At 48.8% G+C, this 20,449-nt stretch overlaps 1 protein-coding gene across 1 annotated transcript; it reads right to left on the bottom strand.

Moving 5' to 3' along the window:
- Positions 1–684: 684 nt before the first annotated feature.
- CYP24A1 (cytochrome P450 family 24 subfamily A member 1) lies at positions 685–19,589 on the bottom strand. Its single transcript, XM_055425986.2, has 12 exons — positions 19,217–19,589; positions 18,825–19,015; positions 17,899–17,992; positions 15,238–15,334; positions 12,884–12,975; positions 11,806–11,917; positions 9,232–9,377; positions 4,698–4,864; positions 3,809–3,887; positions 3,134–3,331; positions 2,886–3,037; positions 685–821 (listed from the first exon to the last, which is right to left on the bottom strand). The coding sequence occupies exons 1-11, from the start codon at positions 19,472–19,474 to the stop codon at positions 2,927–2,929; spliced, it is 1,545 nt and encodes a 514-aa protein (XP_055281961.1). The 5' UTR covers positions 19,475–19,589; the 3' UTR covers positions 685–821; positions 2,886–2,926.
- Positions 19,590–20,449: the final 860 nt, after the last annotated feature.

Below are 20,449 nucleotides of genomic sequence, written 5' to 3'. Positions count from 1 at the left end.
TCCACACCTTAATATCATAGATTACATAGACACAATGTCATAATCAAATGATTTCAGGATCCTTTAACACAAGGATGCATGGTAAATCATTAACACATCCTTGGACAGGAATTTTTACTTCATTAAAGTTGTTCATAAAATAGAGATTTTCTCTAATTTTTCAATAATGTTTCTATTTCAAAATAAGAGAAAAAAAAAGTTTTATAGGCACCAGATAACATGAACCAACATTTAGTTTTGCTTCCATTATTATGCAGTATTTCCCCAAACGTTATATTAGAGTTAGAATAAATGGATCGCCAATATTTCCCTGAGTCACTGACAATCCAGCTAGAGGAGGTCTTTCACTGTGAAGTGTAAACTTTGGGAAGTGAAGATTCCAGCGGCGACTCTGACACAGCAGGGACAGAAACATGCAATGACTTCCGCCTGACTAACAGAGAAGCACCCGGCTGCTCCGCCGTGTCACGGAAGACGCCAGACTAAACAGCAAGGTGAGCAAGTCTGTGCAGTCGGGGTGTGACGACGTCAGTCCCGTAAGTCACGTGCATGCAGCGTGTGTTCCCTGCAGAGGGCCTGGTCTCCCAACACTCCTGCTTTCCCTGAGCCAGATGCAATCTTGACACCATCAGTCACACAGACAGTACAGCTGGGACAAGTGTACAGAAGACGGAGTGTAAACATCTGAGCCTAAATGTTCTTTACGTGTCGTTTCATGCTCTGGGTTTCCACCTTTGCCTTCCAGTCGTGCAGAAGCCCAAAACTTTCTTCTTACAGGAGGGTCAAAATTGCTGCTTTTGCTCTTGGTTTAAAAAAAAAATCTGAAATATAAAGTATTCTCCAATCACACATCAGAGCAGTATAATTAAACAAAAGGGATGGTTAGCAAAAACAAACGCTGAAACCAGTAGCACCCTGGGCTCTTGTGTTTTACCAGAGTAACCGTGCATGGTGTCCAAGCTGAGGCTGCGAGTTTCACAATGAAGCTAGAATTCCTCCATGGTCCTACTTGGAGGACTCTGCTTGTTGCCATGTTCAGAATCTGACAAATTGCCTAAAGGTACCAGACACCTGGGGCATCCCGGGTGGCACCAGTGGTTAAACACAAGCAAAGCCCTGTCTGCCAGCGCAGGAGATGCAGGAGACATGGGTTCGATCCCTGGGTGGGGAAGATCCCCTAGAGGAGGGGATGGCAACGCGTTTCAGTATTCTTGCCTAGAAAAATCCCACAGACACAAGAGCCTGGCGGGCTACAATCCTTGGGTTCGCAAAGCCAGACATGACTGAGCACTTGTCAGCAGCCGCGTCAGACACTAAGGGAGGAATTCACTGGGCCTCATTCAGAGATTTCATCCGAAATCCCACATTTCCCAAATAATCCACCTATCAGCAAGTCCCCCTCAACTTGCTCTTAACAAACAGCAACGAGCTCGAGGCAAGTTCTAGGTGGTGCTGTTGAAACAGCTGAGTGACTGAGGTGAGTTGCTGGGCCCCAGTAGCTGCTACACAAGCAGCTGGGGCTTCTTCTGTCCTTACTGTTCTTTGGGCCAAGGATCAGGCCAATGAAAACTGAGCACCAGTCAGATATCTAGCAAATTTTCCAGCAGGCTATGAAGGGGATTCCTTGGCACGTTTTTCCCACTGCTTTTTCCTCCTGTCCTTCAGCTCTCTCCCGGAACTCAAGCCAGCTAAAACCCATGAAGCTCAGGCTCTGATGTCTCATTGCAAAAATTCATTGAGAGACAAAGAGATAAGTAAGAGGTGGATTTGTTAGGATTCATAGTGTTTCCCTGGTGGTTCAGAGGTTAAAGTGTCTGCCTCCAGTGCGGGAGACCCGGGTTCGACCCCTGGGTTGGGAAGATCCCTGGAGAAGGAAATGGCAACCCACTCCAGTACTGTTGCCTGGTGAATCCCACAGACGGAGAAGCCTGGTAGGCTACAGTCCACAGGGTCGCAAAGAGTCGGACACGACTGAGCGACTTCACTTCACCTCACCACTGGCATCTAATCTATAAAGCTGTGTGTCAGACTTGTCCTATTTCCACATTAGCTAATATTGGAGATTTCTCAGGTTAACTTTTTATCACTTTAATAGTTAAAAACTCATTTTTTACTGTGGATTAGGGGAAAATAAGTAGACTAAAAAACACCAATTCATCAACGAAATTATCGCTTTGGAATAAGGCTGGCGAGAGCTGTGTTGCTTCTGACCTACAGAAGGATAAAATCATAAACGCTATATCATAACACAAGTTTTAGTAATTTGTAAGTAGTTCCTTTCAGTAATTTTTTATGGAAGCAGTAGAAAACCAATACAACCAGCCAACCCTACTCAGTGATCAATTGTCTAAGACTGTACCAAGGTGAGTTAAGTGGATATGAGAGAGACTCTATGTCCTGCAAAGCCTAAAATATTGCCAACTGGCCCTTTGCTGAAAAAGTTTGCTCTGCGACCCCCTGGACTGCAGCCCACCAGGCTCCTCTGTCCACGGGATTCTCTAGGCAAGAACACTGGAGTGGGTCTCCATGCCCTCCTCCAGGAGATCTTCCCCACGCGGGGATCGAGCTTGTGCCTCTTACATCTCCTGCATTGGCAGGTGGGTTCTTCAGCACGAGTGCCACCTGGGAAGCCCCACGCCCTGAGATCCACATGCAAAAACCATGACAAGCAGCTTGAATTGTGGAGCACTCATTTGATGCTAGGTTCTGGGTTATGTATTTTGTACTCATATCAATTTTCTGGATGGATACTATTTTGGTCCCCATGTAACAAATGAAAAAAGTAATTCAGGCGGAAAGGTTAAGTAACTGTTCAGGTCACTGGGTGAACCAACGGCAAGCAGGGACTCCAGCCCACGTCTGGCTGACACCCAAGCTCGGCTCACCCCTTGGCTGCTCTGCGTTCCTGCTGCCCACCCGAGGCTTCTTATCGCTGGCAGAAGGCGACGGGGAGCTGCCGGCCAGGCACCAGGATGCCCAAGTGCAGCATCTCCACGGGCTCGAGGTCTGTGGCCACGATGTTGTATTTGCGGATGATCTGAAACACAGGAGCACAGGAAAGTGGGGTTAGCCCCTCTGCTCCGGCCTCGAGGAACAGCCCAGCTCACAGCCGGAAACGCTGCCAGAGTCTTACCCAGCAGAGCGCCAGGTGGAGCTGGAGTTCCGCTAACCGGCGACCAACGCACATTCTTTTCCCAACGCCAAATGGAAGATGGGCAAAAGGGTTGATCTTTTTCTTGTCCTGAAGCCACCGTTCAGGCATAAACTGACTTGACTCCTCAAAGTTTTCTTCATTGGATCCCAACACACGGGTATTTAGAACCAACACAGTCTAAAATCACACAGACACATAAAGCAATTAAACATATGAATAGCAAGATTTACAAAAGCCATCACCTTACAAACGTGAAAGTAACCCACAAGTACATAACAACAATGAAGGCCAGCGTGCAGTGCTTGAAAAGTGCCAGGTGATATAAGCACTTCAAGAACCTTAAAACTTTGCATCTCATTGTAACAACAAGCCCATGTAGTAAGTTCTATTATTATTCCCATTTTATAGATGAGAAGGCTGAGGCTCACAGAGGTTATGTAACTCACTCAAAGCTCTACTTGCATCCAGGTCTCTCTGTCTGCATAACCCTTATTCCTAATACTAGACCACACGACACACCAGCTATATACTGCAATCTCCACTTTTCTAAAATGAATGCTCTGCCAGTAGAAACATTTCAGGAGATCTGCAGGGTATTTGAAGAGGGTATCTCTCAAAGCTCTGTAAGGCATAGATTGTATACATTTTACTTACTCCTTTGGGTAAAGCATATTCCCCTAGAACCATTGCCTTGTCGAGAGTCCGAGTTGTAAATGGGACACTCGGGTTAAGCCTGAAAACACAAAATCAGAGATGTCAAGGTGGGCACAGACCAAGTCCTAGCTCAAGGGAATTCAGAGTCTGGCTAAATAAACATTCACTGCCTAAGTTCTCATAAAGGGGACAAGATTCCAAGTCTTTACAACGTCCTCTTTCTCCCCAGTATTCACACTTGTTTTTACCCCTTTCTGCGTTGGTTAAACCCCCAGGTGTGAGCTGCTTCATCACTGCTAACAGTGATTTTCCCGTCTCACTCTAGGCTTCAAGGGTGTGTGTTTACACGCCTCACCAGCAAGCTTGCTGTTTGTTCTATCCTCTATAGAAGGGTATCGTCTATCTCCCCTTCATAAAGGTCAAGATGTTTCCTTCTAATCCTAAGATGTTATGAGTTTTGTTGTCCAGAAGAAGAAACTTCAAAGACCATTTTATACAGAGGCTCAGAAACCAGCATGTCTCTACGTCTTGTCGTGTAATAATATGGTTCCTCGCTGAGCTTTCATCTAGCTTCCTTCATTTGTGCCCCTAATCTTAATTATTGCTTATAGTATCCATTCAAGTATTATTATTACTGATTTAAAGGGGGCAGACTCTGAGTTTCCAAGATTTAATAGAATTTACCCAAATGATTTAAAGAATGAGTCATAGGAAAGGAGTATGGTCCTGGAGGGTTTTTAAACTTTTTTGGTAGCTTGCTAAATCTTTATGAATCAACTACGGGAGCTGCTGCTGCTGCTGCTAAGTCACTTCGGGAGGGGGATCCCTTATTATCTGTTGGAGAGAACAGCTGTCTGACATTCATATTAGCTTAGGCACGTGTTCTTACCTCATAGATTCTTTCAGACAGGCTTTTAAATATGGCATGTTCCTCAAATCCTCTGCCCGTGGCAACTGATTCCCAGGCAACACACTCTGAATTTCCTTAAGAAGCTTTTTTTGCACGTGCGGATTACGGGATAAATTGTAGAGAATCCACAGTAAGCTGTTTGCCGTCTGAAAGCCAAATGGACACAAACTTGAGTTTTCTGTAAATAAACTGCCTTAAAACCTGTATCAGCTGAGCCCAAGGTGGTGCCTATCACCCTGGCGTGAAAACATACGAGTGACGGTTTTTCACACGTCCTTCTTGGCTGCGTCTCAAACAAAGACCATATATGAAAAGTCAGATTCCTGAGTAATAGCGTATTTCCTGAGGGAATCAGAGTAGAATTCTTTGAATAGACAGCTACATTAGGACATAAAGTGTAGTTTCGTATAAAAACAGAACACAGATGACATGTAAGACTGAGAAATGAGAAGTCAGATGGGTGATTGTAATAACGTCAACTTCCAGGCTGCTGTGAGTTTATCTTACCTAAGATATTACCATTAGGGGGAACTGGAGAAGGATTAAGGAATCGTCTCTATTGTTGCTTAGAACTGCATGTGAAGCTACAATTATTTCAAAATAAAATTTGTTAATTGTTTAAGATTAATAATAATATGAAAATTGAACGGGGAGAGACAGATGGAGACCCTAGGAGTGATACTGATAAAAATGAGTTTAAACATGTCTTCAGCGCAAACGCACAAGAAACTGCATTTCTGGAATTTAAAAGAAAGGTTTTTTTTTTTGCCACACCCTCAAAAGCTACCATAAAATAAAAAGGCATCATCTATACTCAGAGTTTCAGCCTCAAGCAAAGAGCCCTGGTAGAAGGCAGCCAAGACCAAAATAAGAAATTCCAGCATCAAGCTGAGTATTTCAAGGAAGCAGCCACAATTCTGACAGACACTCACAGCCTTTAAGTGGCCTCCTTTATTTTCTTTTTCTACTTTATTTTCTTTTTCTACTTTAAGTGGCATCCTTTATTTTCTTTCCAAAGGCAGTGAGGAGAACAAATACTGGCATAAACAGCCAGTGCAGCTTTTAGCTTCATGACCCTCACCACTGGTAGTCTTATATATTTGCTTTTAGGCCTATTCTTGGCTAATTTATGCCAAATATCCCCATAAAAACGGTCATTGTGTCCTCTCTCAGCAGACACAAAGACGCTTGAGCTAAGTGCTATGTGTCAGTCACACAAATGAGCAAAGTGCAGGACAACTCGGAGCCGATGGTATTTATTATTTTTGGAAGAAGATGCCTCCAAGAAGCCTTCTTCATGTCAGAGGACTGGCAGCCTCAGCTGCAAATAAACCGTGGATGTCATTATTACAAGAGGCCGATTTTCAAAACAGGAAGAGGGCGTAGCCACCAAATTAGATACACTTTCAGATTTCTCTGATTTTCCAAATGCGACGTTCAGAATAGCCAGGACGGAAAAAGAAACAGATTGACCCATATCAGTGGGTCCCTTACCGCAAGTACCAGACAGAGTTCCCAAAAGGCAGATAACTGCAGCTTTCACCAGAGCCCTGAAGCACAGCCCTGGCCTGTGGGGGTAACTGCAGAGGCTGGGCGCAGGGCACGCGGCCTCAGAAACCTCAGGGGCGCAAAGTATCCCGGCCTGACCTCCGTGGAGGAGACCCATCTCCTCGCTGGCCTTCCCGCTTCCGCTCTCTCTTGGCGGGGTCCACTCTCCATCCACCAGCCAGAGCCCACTCTTGTTGTTTTGCTAAGTCACGTCTGACTCTTTGCCACCCCGTGGACTGTAGCTCTTCTGTCCATGGGATTTCCCAGGCAAGAGTACTGGAGTGTGTCGCCATTTCCTCCTCCAGGGGATCTTCCTGTCCCAGGGATTGAACCTGCATCTTCTGAATTGGCAGGCAAGTTCTTTACCACTGAACCACCAGGGAAGCCCAGAAGCCACTTTACCAAACCTCGATTTGATCAAGTTACTCCCCTGTTTAAAATGCTCCAAGAGCTTTTCATCACAGGAGTAATAATCCAGATATCTTGCTAAGTGAAAAGTATCAGTTGCTAAGTCGTGTCTGACTCTTTGCGACCCCATAGACTGTAGGCTACTTTGTCCCTGGAATTCTCCAGGCCAGAGCACTGGAGTGGGTTGCCGTTTCCTTCTCCAGGGGATCTTCCCAGCCCAGGGATCGAATCTGGGTCTCGCACGTTGTAGACAGATTCTTTACCGTCGGAGCCGCCAGGGAAGCCCCATGTTACTAAGGCTGCTGGCTAACAGAGCCCGTGGACTTCTCCCAGTCAGCGCTAGTTCTTCAGGCCACCCTCTTTCTGCCCCAGGGCCTCTGCACGTGCTGTTTCCTCCTCTTGGAGTGCTCCTCCACCAGATCTTCCCTGGGTTGTCTCCTTCTCACTACTCCAGCGTCAGCTCCAGTATGACATCCTCAGAGAGGGACCACCTCCCCTGCCTCTCAGTGGCGTCACCCTGATGTCTTCCTCCAGGGCCTGGACCGCTATCTGAAATGATGCTCTCTCACTGCTCATTTACATGTCTGTTGTCGGCTCCCCACGGCCGCTGAGGTTCCACGAGGGGACCTGGTTCTTTGTGGTCTCTCAAGTACCTGGAACAGTGCCTGACGCATAGCAGGTACTCAACAGTTCCTAAATGCTTTCATTTATTGAACAAGTATTACTCAACACCTACTGTGTGCCAACTTCTATTCCACATCCTAGGAATACAGCAGGGGACAAAACGAAGTCATCGCTGCTAGGGAACTCACATTCCAGATGAAAAAAAAAAAGAAGAATGGGGGAAGCTTCACTGTTATCACTCTCAGGAGCCTCTCAGGGTAAGAGATTTAATGGGAAAATGAGCTGAAGTTCCCACTTTCCACAGTATTCTGGAGCATGCAGAGAAATGAGAACCTTGCTGTTCCCTGATGCAGAAAATCCTACTTTTTGTTCAGATTAGAAACACCCCAGAACATGGAGGAGAAATGACCTGGTATACATTTTTCTCAGAGATGATAGTTGTGTGAGAGGTGTTGGGCCACTGAGGAATATTAACATTATCATTCCAAAGATGGCTCAGAAAATGAACCAAAGATGTTGAAACTCAACTGAACGCCCGCCAGTATTTGTGTTTGGAGGTTGGCTGTGCTGTATACCTACCATAGCAAGGACAGAATTTTGTCTTTTAAAATTCGCTGTCTCAGAGCTCCCTCGAAGAAGGCAATGGCAAGCCACTCCAGTACTCTTGCCTAGAAAATCCCATGGATGGAGGAGCCTGGTAGGCTGCAGTCCATGGGGTCGCTAAGGGTCGGACATGACTGAGCAACTTCACTTTTCACTTTCACACATTGGAGAAGGAAATGGCAACCCACTCCAGCGTTCTTGCCTGGAGAATCCCAGGGACGGGGGAGCCTGGTGGGCTTCTGTCTATGGGGTCACACAGAGTCGGACACGACTGAAGTGACTCAGCAGCAGCAGCAGCAGCAGCAGAGCTCCCTGGTGGTCCAGTGGTTGAGAATTTACCTGCTAGTGCAGGAGACACGGGTTTGACCCCTGATCCGGGCAGATTCCACATGCCAAGGAGCAACTAAGCCCGTCTGCCACAACCACCAAGTCCCACACATCGCGAGCCGGTGCTCCCCAACAAGAGATGCCCCCGCAGTGGGGAGAACCCGCTCACAACCAGAGCAAAGCTGTGCGCAGCAGCAAAGACCCAGCACAGCCAGAAATAAAATACACGAGTAAAAGTATTTTTAAAAACTAATAAGTAAATAAAATAAGATTAGCTGCTTCATTGAAATCGAGATCAAGCTTTCCCAAACTCCCTCTGTTGACAATTTTAAGTGGAAAAAAAAATATTGGACTAGCAGAGACTATTTCAGTATTTTTAGACTAAACAACAGCCACAGTGGGGCACTTTGGTAAGATGCAGAAATACCTAAAATATATCCAATTTTTAAAAACCTGGATTATCTACCTTGCTGCAGTATAGAATTTTACTGCTTCTGAGTTCCTGTCATACTTTGATATTTGTCATGACACTGATATTCTGCTCTGGATTTCTGTCCCTGCGTGCATGCTAAGTGGCTTCCCTCATGTCCAGCTCTTTGCAGTCCCATAGACTGCAGCCCGCCAGGCTCCTCTGTGCGTGGGATTCTCCAGGCAAGGACACTAGAGCGGGCTGCCATGCCCTCCTCCAGGGGATCTTCCCGACCCAGGGATGGAATCCGCACCTCTTACATCTCCTTCGTTGTCACTAGCACCACTTGTGAAGCCCCTTTTGTCTCTAAAGCACATGAATTTTTCTATCAGGTTTGCGCACACAGGCTGTGCACGGGGTCTGCCACACGTCTGAGTAGATTTCTGATTTCTGCTAAGCTTTTAAATAACCATAAATAAGGTTTAAAAAACCATAAATCCTTATGGAATGGGTGAATTGAATGACCATGTACAATTCGTCATGAAAAAGATTTTACAGCCCATTGATTTAAACCCAAACCAGGCCCACCCTTACCGTCTCCACTGCAGCCAGCTGGAGCTCCGTCACGGCCGCATACAACTCTTTCTTTGAGAGCTGATTGTGGTGATAAATGTCACAAAGCAAATCCATGCTGGGCTGCTCAGAATATTTCTCTAACCGGTTGTCCACACAAGATTTGACTATTGGAGGAGAGGAAAGGGGTGAAGAAATCAGCTGAAAGTCAGGATGAGGAAAGAACAGAGGAGAGCCCAGGGTCAAATCCTCCCTGCTGCGTCCAAAGGGTCTTTGCAGGCAATCTGACATTGTTAGACAAGCTAATATTGCCTTGCTGCTAAGTCGCCAAGGACTGACCAACGCCTACATGAGCACAAGAGTCCCTGGGAATCTTCTTAAAATGCAAACTCTGATTCAGGAGTCCAGGGTGGGCCTGGGAGTCTGGTTTCCAGCAGGCTTCCCTGTGGTGCCGATGCTGGGTCTGTGATCGTGTTTCGAGTAGACAGCGCTGAGGGTTCAGGAGAGGTCATCGTGAGACAGGGGTGGGATTTGGGTCCATCTCAGAACCAGAACCTCGACTCACACCCAGGCATGAGGCAGATGTGGTCACTAACACAGGCAGTGGGCTCTGGCTCCCAGATCAACAGAGAGGAGAGCCCTCCTCCACTGCTACCAAACAACACTGCACACGCAGAGCGTGCAGAGCCCATGTCTGTCGACAGTAAAGGGAAATGTCTCTGCTATTTGTAAAGTACATTCTCAGCACACATTTCCTTCCCCTCAACCCATTCTGGATACCACCATCATCATAAGAATCACCGTGACGATGGCAAAAATGTCAGTGTTAATAAATGGCACAGCGGTTAGAGTTGAATCTTCCGAGTCCTTCTGTCTGACTTCAAATTCTGGCTTTGCCATCACCTAGTAGGCAATCTTGATAAAGTTATTAATTTCCTTGTGCCTCATTTCTGTCAGGGGCGTCTGATAAGAGGACCTATCTTACAGGATTTTTGTGAGAATTAAATGAATGTGTGTGTATGTATGTGTGTGTATATGTGTGAATGTGTATGTGTGTGTGTGAATGTGTGTGTCTGTGTGAATCTCTGTGTGTGTGAGTGTAGGTATGTGTGAGTGTGGGTATGTGTGAATGTGTCTGTCTGAATGCCTGTGTGTGTGAGTGTGGGTATGTGTGAGTGTGTGTGTATGTGTGAATGTGTGTGTGTGAGTGTGGGTATGTGTGAGTGTGTGTGTATGTGTGAGTGTGTGTGTGTGTGTGAATGACTCTGTGTGTGAGTGTGAATGTGTGTGTCTGTGTGTGTGAGTGTGGGTATGTGTGAGTGTGTGTGAATGTGTGTGTCTGTCTGTATGAATGTGTGTGTGTGTGAATGTGTGTGTGAGTGTGGGTATGTGTGAGTGAGTGTATATGTGTGAATGTGTGTGTGTGTGAATATCTGTGTGTGTGAGTGTGGGTATGTGTGAGTGTGTGTGTATGTGTGAATGTGTGTGTGTGTGAATGTCTGTGTGTGAGTGTGGGTATGTGTGAGTGTGTGTGTATGTGTGTGTCTGTCTGTGTGAATGTGTGTGTGTGTGAATGTCTGTGTGTGTGAGTGTGGGTATGTGTGAGTGTGTGTGTATGTGTGTGTGTGTGTGAATGTGTGTGAGTGTGGGTATGTGTGACTGTGTGTGTATGTGTGTGTCTGTCTGTGTGAATGTGTGTGTGTGTGAATGTGTGTGTGAGTGTGGGTATGTGTGAGTGTGTGTGAATGTGTGTGTCTGTCTGTGTGAATGTGTGTGTGTGTGAATGTGGGTGTGTGTGAGTGTGTGTGTGTGTGAGTGTGTGTGAATGTGTGTGTCTGTCTGTGTGAATGTGTGTGTGTGACCATATGGTAATTCTTAGCACCAAATATTCCCTCCATACCATACCAGAAGTAGGTCTGATCCATTGAGACATTGTGCTACGCTAGGTTTTACATTATCCTTATTAGACTTAAAATAACAGTTGCACTGAGATACATACTCCTACTGTAAATACTATTAACGCTACTATTAGCCCATTTTAAAGACAAGATAACTGAGGTTGAAAAGGAGTGAGGACTTCCCTGGTGGTCCAGTGGCTGAGACCCCGTGCTCCCAATGGAGGGGCTTGGGCTCTGGTGGTCCAGTGGCTAAGACTCCACGTTCCTAATGAGAGGCTTGGGCTCCACCCCTGATCAGGGAACTGGACCCCACATATCACAACTAAGACTCAGTGAGTCCAACTAAATAAATAAAAATCAATAAATATTAAAAAAAATTTTTTAAAGAAAAAGAGTGTATTTGGCGAAGTCACAAAGACCAATGACAGAGCTGGAACTTGAGCTCAGGAATCTTCGACTCCGAAACTCTTGCTTTTAATCACTCCTATTTCTCAAAAAAGACTACAGCAAACTACTTCCCGCCTTCCTCTTAGAATGTGTCTGTAGCAGGGCAATCCCCAGACTCAAGCGCTTGCAGAGTCCGAAAGAATCCGGAGGAGCGGCTCCAGCCACGGGCGGGGCGCTGAGCCTAGGCGGTCAGCCAGGCCTGCGGCAGCGTCTCCGGAGCTAGGACTGCTGGGCCCTGCGGCCGCCTCACCTGATCTGAAGATGGTGTCCCAGGCACGCGTGTGCTCCTGCCATACCCTGGTGTTGAGGCTCCTGTGCAGCTCAACCGGGGTGACCATCATCTTTCCAAACATGCTCATCATCTGTGGGGAACACAAATGCCTTTCAGCCCCCTGCTCTTTATCTCATAGACAACCTGCAGTCCACGAGAGACGTGTCCTCAGCAACCACACCCTCTGCTCCCCAAAGGCTGGACTCCCAGGGAGGCCCCCGGGCTCTCAGCACCAGTTTCCACCTGCTAAAGACACATGAAAATCAGCTCTGGGACACTCTCCCACCGGATGCGGTTCATAAAAAATTTGATCTTATGAGAATTCCCTGGTGGTCGAGTGGTTAGGACTTTGAGCTTACAGTGCGGTGACCCAGGTTCAGTCCCTGCTCAGGGAACTAAGATCCCACAAACCACAGAGTGAGTTGAAAAACAATGATCTTATGACCTAAATGTAAAAAAAGAAAACGATAAACCCCATATCCACTTCCATTTCCAATAATCTCCAAAGTTTAGTCATTCTTGAAACTGGTTTCACAGTGTCTGCTACCTCCACATACAACCTAAACCATCCAAAAAATTTTAACCTGAAAATTTTCTTTAAGATAGTATGTTAATCAACTGACCTTTGGTTGAAATTTCTGCTTTCACCTTGCCTGCCAATGACTTAACATGCTTCTTTATATATGCGCATGGGCTTCCCTGGTGGCTCAGTGGTAAAGAATCCACCTGCCAACGCAGGAGACATGGGTTCGATCCCTGGGTTGGGAAGATCCACTGGAGTAAGAAATGGCAACACACTCCAGTATTCTTGCCTGGAAAATCTCATGCACAGAGGATCCTGGTGGGCTACAGTCCATGGGGTCTCAAAAGAGTCAGACACAACTTAGCAACTCAACGACAGCAATATATGCACATACATTCATGAAAATACATAACAGACCTTAAAATGAACACTTAACTACTATAGTAAAATACATGTGGGAAACACTGGGATGTACATTTGTTGAGTTCTGTAAACAATTAATAAGAAAACTGCTCTCCCCTAGGGGACACTTACTGTTTTGATGGCCGTGATGAAGTTCAAAGCTTCCTCCCCTGCGTTCTTCTGAAGGAGCCCAAATCTCTTCTCATACAGCACAAGGCAGATGCCTATTATTTAAAGTAATCAACAATGTTACCCACTCACAGAGACACTGGAGTCTATGATTAGCTGGCTACCAAAGGCTCAATCCCGTCTCCCATAAAAGTGAGGTCTTTTCGAAGAACAGAGAAGCAGAGAGTCTAAGGCCAAGGGGCTTGATCACTTTTCTCTTTCTAGAAATTGTCTCCAGGTCCAACAACTTGTCCTCTGCAGAACCTCCTGATCAGAAAAACCACAGTGAAGATGCAACCATTTTTATGCCTGAGTGAATCTCTCCTGTAATGTCTTGCTTTTCTCAGTTTACCCTTGACATCGTACGCAGCAGACTGCTAATAACTGCCCCATGCTCATCCTTCCCTATTTCTTCCCTAAGAGAACCCTGATTTACTTCGCATGTCAGCGTGTGCATCCTCAGGCAGTAAGCCAGCATTGATCTCAGACAATCCTGCTCCCCAACTTCCCAGGCTTCCTGAGGCAGCCACAGCAGTCACGTGACCCGGGGCTGGCCACTGGGCCTCCTGGAGGCACTTTTGCTTTCTTGACAAAGGGGGAAGAGTACAGCCAGCTTAGCTCTTCCCTCTTCCCTTCCTGCCTTTGCCCGGAATGCAGAGGTGAGACCAGGAGAGGTGGGAGCCACTTTGCAACCAGCTCAGAATGCACGAGAAGGAAAATGGAACAGACTTGGGTCCCAGTAACACCACTGAGCACCAGCTGTGGCCTGGCCTCCGCAGGGTTTCTCGTAACGCTGGGCAATAATTTGTAAACCACGATGGTCAGGTTTTCTTTGACTTGCAAAGGAATGTATCCGATACGCCTTAATTTGGGTATTTCCAGCAGACCATTTCCAAAACATACGTTTCTTCCCTCCTCTGTAATCATCCCCTCTCTTGACTTTTCTTTCCCTTAACACCTCCTGTGGATTTCTTATCAGCATGGAGCTTTCTTATGTGCTAAGATGACTGCCTGTGACTTTAAAGTGAGGTCGATCTGATCAGGGAGACAGGTCAGGACCAAAGCCTCTGAACGGGGCGTCCTCTCCAATCACTCACATCGGCAGCCACGAGTGAGGCTTCCAACAAGTCAGACCATGGCACCTTCCTGCTGAAAGCACTCTACAGTCGCTCCCAGGGCCTCTGGGCTCAAAGCCACACCCCCATGCCCGGTTTATACAGATGTCTGTGAGGGCCACTGCCTCCCCCCACCCTCTGCTTTGCCATCCACATCCCTTGCAGGACGTGCTTTGGTCACTGGGAACTCCTTTCTTTCTCCTCCTTTCTCCTTCCACCTGGAATATTCTTCCCTCCTTCACTTTCACCTGGGGCATTCCAGGCCTTGGCTGAGACGGTCCCACTTCCGTGCAGCAGCCCTGACCACACTCAGCTGCAGACAGCCTCTGGGACCCTCCGCCAGCCCTGAACCCCTTCAGCCAAATGCTCCCCGTTCCTCCTTAAAGACAGTGACCCAGCTCCCTTCTGTTCAGAATGATCCAGGGCTCCACATCTGATCAAAGCAGAAGTTCTTTTCTTAAAAGGGTATTTTTATTTATTTGGCTCCCCCAGATCTTTGTTGCTACATATTATCTTTTACTGAACTCAGGTCCCTGCACTGGGAGCACGGGGTCTTAGCCACTGGACCACCAGGAAGGTCCTAAAGTAGAAGTTCTCTTGGGGGCTTTCAGGCTTAATCTCTCTCAGCTCCTCTGCCCGCCCCCCTCCAATCCACTCCAGCCAGCATCCTCGAAAGTTCCACAGAGACACTGCTCCTGCTTCCACCCCAGGGCCTTTGCACTTCCTGTCTCCACGGTCGAAACAGTCTCCCCACAGACACCCTGGTGGCGTGCTCCTCATCTTCCTTCAGGCCTCACCTCAAATGTCTCCTTACCAAGCAAACCTGCCTCACCCAGGAAGCTGCATTCTTTCCGACTCCCTTATTCCTCGACAGAGTATACATTAAAATACGTGTACTAGTCGGTTGTCACCTCTTCTAAAATCTGAGTTCTACGTGAGCAAGGATGTAGCCTGTTCTGTTCACTGCCATGTCCCCAGTATAGTGCCTGGCACATTAGCAGGTATTGAATAAATGTTTGTTGAATGGCTCCACAAGCAATCCAGAGGGCATAGCACCATGAAGTGCTGGAAAGCATTAAGAAGGCTGCTTCAGCCTTTCCTAGTCAGCAACAGGGTATGATTACAGAAGAGTGGCCAACGGAGCCACCTTTGTCCTCAAAGTCACTTGCAAAATCAAACAGACAAGATCTGAAGACAACTTACTTTCAAAAGACCATTTGTTCAGCTCCGTGTATAAGTCTTCAATGCGGCCTCTCTCATCACAGAGCTCATCTATTCTACCCATAAAATCAGCCAAGACCTTAAAAGAAAGAAATCACCAAAGACACATTTCAGTCACTGAAGCGAAACAGAAGTTTCAAGTTCAGTAAGCCAGCTTCAGGTTTTGCGACCTTGTATGTTCACTGCCCATAATGTTATTCATTCTGAATCATCACTAATTATATATTCTCCTTGAGAGTTCACCTTCTGCCCCAACACCCTTGTACTGGGTTATTTCTTGAGCTTTCCCTGAAGCCTTCCTGGAGCTTAAGTTTCCGCTTTTGATCTAAATTTAAGAAAAGGAAAACATTTCTTCTAATCAGAATGGAAAATAAACCACGAAGGAGGAACTGGCCAAGTGTCTCTGTGGGTGCAGCATCTCAAGGACTCTGACTGTCCTGAGGCCACTTACAGAGCTGGGCACACAAACGTCTCTTTACTGAGGCTGGCCACTTAGAGCTGGGCACACAAACGTCTCTTTACTGGTTGGCGTTGTATTAAGCACATTAAGCTTAGAGCCAGGAAATCCGTAAATTCTGGATGCAGTGCCATCACTAAATAGCTCTGTCACCTTGGGCAAGTTGTGGAAGGTTCCTAAATGCCAGTTTCCACAATCGGGATTTTAGATGACTAATGCTTTGCATTTAATGAGGCTTGCATGAAACCAAGCCCTGTCCAAAGTGTATTATCTTAGCTGATCCTCAAACAATGTCATGATGAAGAAAGTACTGTCATTACTCCCATTCCTAGGTAACAGATGACAAGACTGAGGCTTAGAGGGTGACTTAGTCACTCTCCCCTGGACACATAAAAGTGGCCATGTTGGGGTCTGGAATAGAGTAAGCGGTTGTTGGTGGTGGTTAGTCACTAAGTTTTGTCTGACTCTTGAGACCCCACGGACTGTAGCCCGCCAGACTCCTCTGTCCATGGGATTTCCAGGTAAGAGTACTAGGGTGAGTTAGGGGGCTTCCCTGGTGGCTCAGACAGTAAAGAATATTGCAGTGGGTTGCTTTTCCCTCTCCAGGCATCTTCCCAACCCAGGGATAGAATCCACACCTCCTGTACTGGCAGGTGGGTTTATCACTGAGCCACCAGGAAGCCCTGAAATAGGGCTAAAGTGACTAAAAACCCACAGACGAAACTAATAGGCATGTTGTGGTAGCCCACACAGCACATTAAAAAGTACTTTGAATTTGCTCCCATCAAAAAATCCAGAGATTTCATGTGAACATATTAATTTCCACTAGTCATCAAAAGGGCTTCCCTGGTAGCTCAGCTGGTAAAGAATGCGCCTGCAATGTGGGAGACCTCGGTTGGGAAGACCCCCTGGAGAAGGGAAAGGCTACCCACTCCAGTATCCTGGCCTGGAGAATTCCATGGACTGTAGAGTCCATGGGATCGCAAAGAGTCGGACACAACTGAGCGACTTTCACTTCACTTCACTTGAGTCATCAAAGAATAATAATGATGAATCTGGTGACACTGGGTCTACATTTCCACGTGGCAGGCATTTGCCAGAGCTGGGGCAGCTGTCCCCTCTAGGAAGGGTGTGTACCATTCCATTTGCTAATATCCCTACTGGGCCTGCCTTACACATTGATATAATCACCTGGTTCCTGGAGGCTTTTAAATTTGTAACCTTTCACCTATATGATCCTGTGTGGGTTCAGTTCAAAATAAATGCCCAGAGTGGACAGGAGTAAAAAGAGTTCTCTCTCTGCTTAAATCCTTCCCCCTTTGGCCCCTGTTGGCTAAAGGATAATGCCTAAATACCTTAGTATGGCACAAAAATATTGTTAAGCCCTGCCCTCTGCCCAGCATCACTTCAGAGAAAGCTTCACTTCAGCTGTCCTAAATGCACTATTCTCTGAATATACCATCTCATGCCTCCATATTGTCAGTAGGCTATTCTCTGCGCCTGAATGCCATTTTCCACCTTCTCTGGCTTGCAGACTCTTACTCATCCTGCAAAACCCAGCTCAAATGTCACTACCTAGGAATGTTATAGCATCATCTCATTTAATCCTCACAGAAACCTATGGGGGTTTCCCAGGTGGTGCTAGCGGTAAATGCAGGAAACCTAAGAGACACAGATTTAACCCCCGGATCAGGAATATCCCCTGGACGAGGCTACAGCAATGCACTCCAGTACTCCTGCCAGAAAATCCCATGGGCAGAGGTGCCTGGCAGGACACAGGCCATACGTCGTACAGAGTTGGACACAACTGAAGTGATTTAGCACGCATGCACAGAAATCTATGGAGTGGGAATTGTGAACTCCCAGTTTATAGACTGGGAACCTGAGGAAGTTAAATGGTACAGTCAGGTTGCATCGCTGGGGTGGGGGTGCAGGACTGACTTTCAAATCTAAGACTGTAGAATGTTGACGCCAATGCTCCTAACTGCTCCGCCACCGAGACACCACTTTAAAAGACAGGCGAGAAGACTTAGAGTTCTGGAGGTGGAGGAAGTGACAAGGAAAGAAGAGCCCTGGCTCACCCAGATTGCCTGCTGTCTCCTCTGCACTTTGCGGCTGCGGCTTGAAGCCCCACTAACATCCCCCATCCCCAGGAGAGCCAGGAAAGTGAACCCCAGGCTGCAAACCTCATTGATTTTGTTGTCCAGCTTCATAATTTCCACTGGTTTCATTAGTTTCTTTTGAAAGGCACTCCTGACCCTCTGCCAGTCTTCTCCTTCCCTGGGAGAGAAGCAGAATTATATTTAGAGCAAATTGAAAGGAAAATAATGAAGAAGTGGAGATCCTTCCAGCTCTGTAAGTGCATTAACTATATAATCAAATGAACACAGAAGCGTGCCAAGAAATAGCCAGAAAATATTAGCATTGGAATATTGGGGGCTGGTCTGACAATACGATGAATAAGTTCCTTTCCTCTGAGTCAAAGATCGCTCCAGAAGGATGAAGTCAGGGCTTCTGGAGTGCCCTTGCTGGGGTTAAACTGGGAGGCCAGTGGCCTCAGTCCCCAGCAGTAAGAGTGAGCACATGAACTCACCTCACCAGCAACGCGTAACTGTGAGGAAAAATTCTGTCTTCTTTCAATCCATTGAATTGGGTTGAAAGGTACATGCACAAAACGCCTCAAATTTACAAAGTAACTTCTGGCCTTTGAACTATCAAGAGAAGGTCACAGAATTTCAAGGGATAATTTTGTTTGTATAACATGATTGCCTGGCAGGCTGACTTGACAGTCTCATCCTGCCCAGGGGTCCGAACTCACAATCTTCATACTTTTCTGGTGTTTCTTTGAGGGAAAGGGCTGCCCCAGCCCACTTGTCGGAAAGAACACAAGTGTCCCGTGCGCAGCACGGCTGTCCTTCAACCCACTGGAGTCCACGCCAGAGCCCGCGGTGGAATCAGGTGGAATCAGGTAGGGGCCTCCGTGTTCTTGCATCAGGCGGGTCCAGCCCCAGGGAGCCCTAATTCCGGTTCAGCCCCAGGGAACCCTAACCGCCCCCCTCCCCGCGCCTTCCCAACTTCCAGCCGCCAGCCCCACCCTGCCTCTTGGACTTACAGGATCAGCAGCCCGTAGCCCTCCTCGCGATAGTCGCGATAGGCCTTCCACGGTTTGACCTCCAGCCTTTGGGGGTGCGCGCTCTCGGTGCGATACAGCGCTTCCAGAAGGCACGGCGAGCCCAGATGCACCGAGTCGAAGGAACCCAACTTCATGCGGAAAATCTTGCCGTACTTCTTATGGTACTCGGCCTGCAGGGGCCGGGCGGGGAGCGAAGTCAGCGCGCATCCCGGGCAGTCCCTGGAGCGCTTCTCCCTCCTCCCGCCTCCCTCCTCTCGGGGACCGACCGCTGCAGCCTGGACAGCCGTGCGCACCGCGCCGCGCGCCTCGGCGAGGGTTTGGAGAGCGAGCCGGGGAGAAGAGAGGGCACTGGGGCGCGATGGGGCACTTACCAGCGTGTCGTGCTGTTTCTTGAGGCCTCCTTTCCAGAGGATCTCCAGCAGGCTGCCCAGCAGTGGCCACTTGGTGGGACCGGGCAGAGTGGCCGCGTCCTGCGCCTCGCCCGGTTCCATCACGGGGCAGAGGGGCACCTCCCTCGGCCGACGGGGTGAGCACGCCGTCGATGTCACGGGTCTGGGTGGCTGCCCCAGGCTGCGAAGCTGCTGCATGAAGGCGGCAAGGGAGCGGCTCTTGCTAATGGGTGAGCTCATGGCAGCGGGGGACACCGGGCGCCCGGAAAGGTGGGCACTGGGCAGGGCGAGGTTGTTAAAGAGGTGCCGGCGAGCTTCAGGAGCTTTATACACGGAGAAAGAGCGGCAAGGTGGAGCAGCAGGTGCGGTGGGAAGGCTGAAGGGGGACAGAGAGCCGTCAGGACCTGGGCGAGGATGCCGCACGCGGCACCGCGCTGCAGTCTCAGGCAGCGGATGCCCGCCGAGCGCCGGCCACCGGGGCTGGAGGAGCGCAGTGGGGAGCTGGCTGCCTCTTGCAAGAAGTAAGACGGACGTTGAGTTCGCCTGTTGGTGTGAAGTCTTCCCTCCAGCTCTGGAGCCGAAGTGGAGGTGTCCAGGGGGGTGGAAGAGATGCTGCTGGCGCCGCGCCTTCCCCCTGTCCCGCTCCATGCCCGGGGACCAGGTATTTATGGAGACCGGCCGCCCCGGGTGGCCAATGAGCGCGCTCGCTGGGGCGGACCGGGCCGCGGCTGGCCGGGCCGGGAGCGGCGCGGGGCCCGGGCGGGGGCGCTGGGGTGCTTAGAGGGCGCCGTCAGCGGGGTGAGCGAGGGCGCCCGGGCCGCGGTGACCGGTGCGCGGCTCTCCGGGCGGGAGCGCAGCGGACTCCACCCCGGAGATAACCCCCGGGAAGGCTGGCTCGCCGGAGTTCACCGGGGCTGCGGCTCGCGCGCCTCCCCGCCCTCGCCCGGCGGCTGCCGCCCGGCGCTTGCACAACCGCGCGGCCGGGCGGCCGAGGTCTCCGAGTGCGGCCGGGGCTGCTGCGGGCGCCTGCCGGGGCCCCCGCGCCCGCGCGCCCCCCTCAAGCCAGTCTTTGCCAGCACGGACGGCCCTCGTTGGAGGGAGCTCTCGAGGTGGCGAGGGTCTGCCATTTAGTGAAAGGCAAGCGAGGAAGTAATTTCACTTTCGGGTTAACTTGGGCGCCGAGCTTCGCGGAGCTCCTCTCTGGCGCTACGTTTT

Source organism: Moschus berezovskii, chromosome 15 (assembly GCF_049115385.1).
Source record: "Moschus berezovskii isolate FMDL1 chromosome 15, NW_MosBer_1.0, whole genome shotgun sequence".
Classification (NCBI taxonomy): domain Eukaryota; kingdom Metazoa; phylum Chordata; class Mammalia; order Artiodactyla; family Moschidae; genus Moschus; species Moschus berezovskii.
The sequence above is the reverse complement of the archived record's forward strand: the minus strand, read 5'-3'. Positions and strand labels throughout refer to the sequence as shown.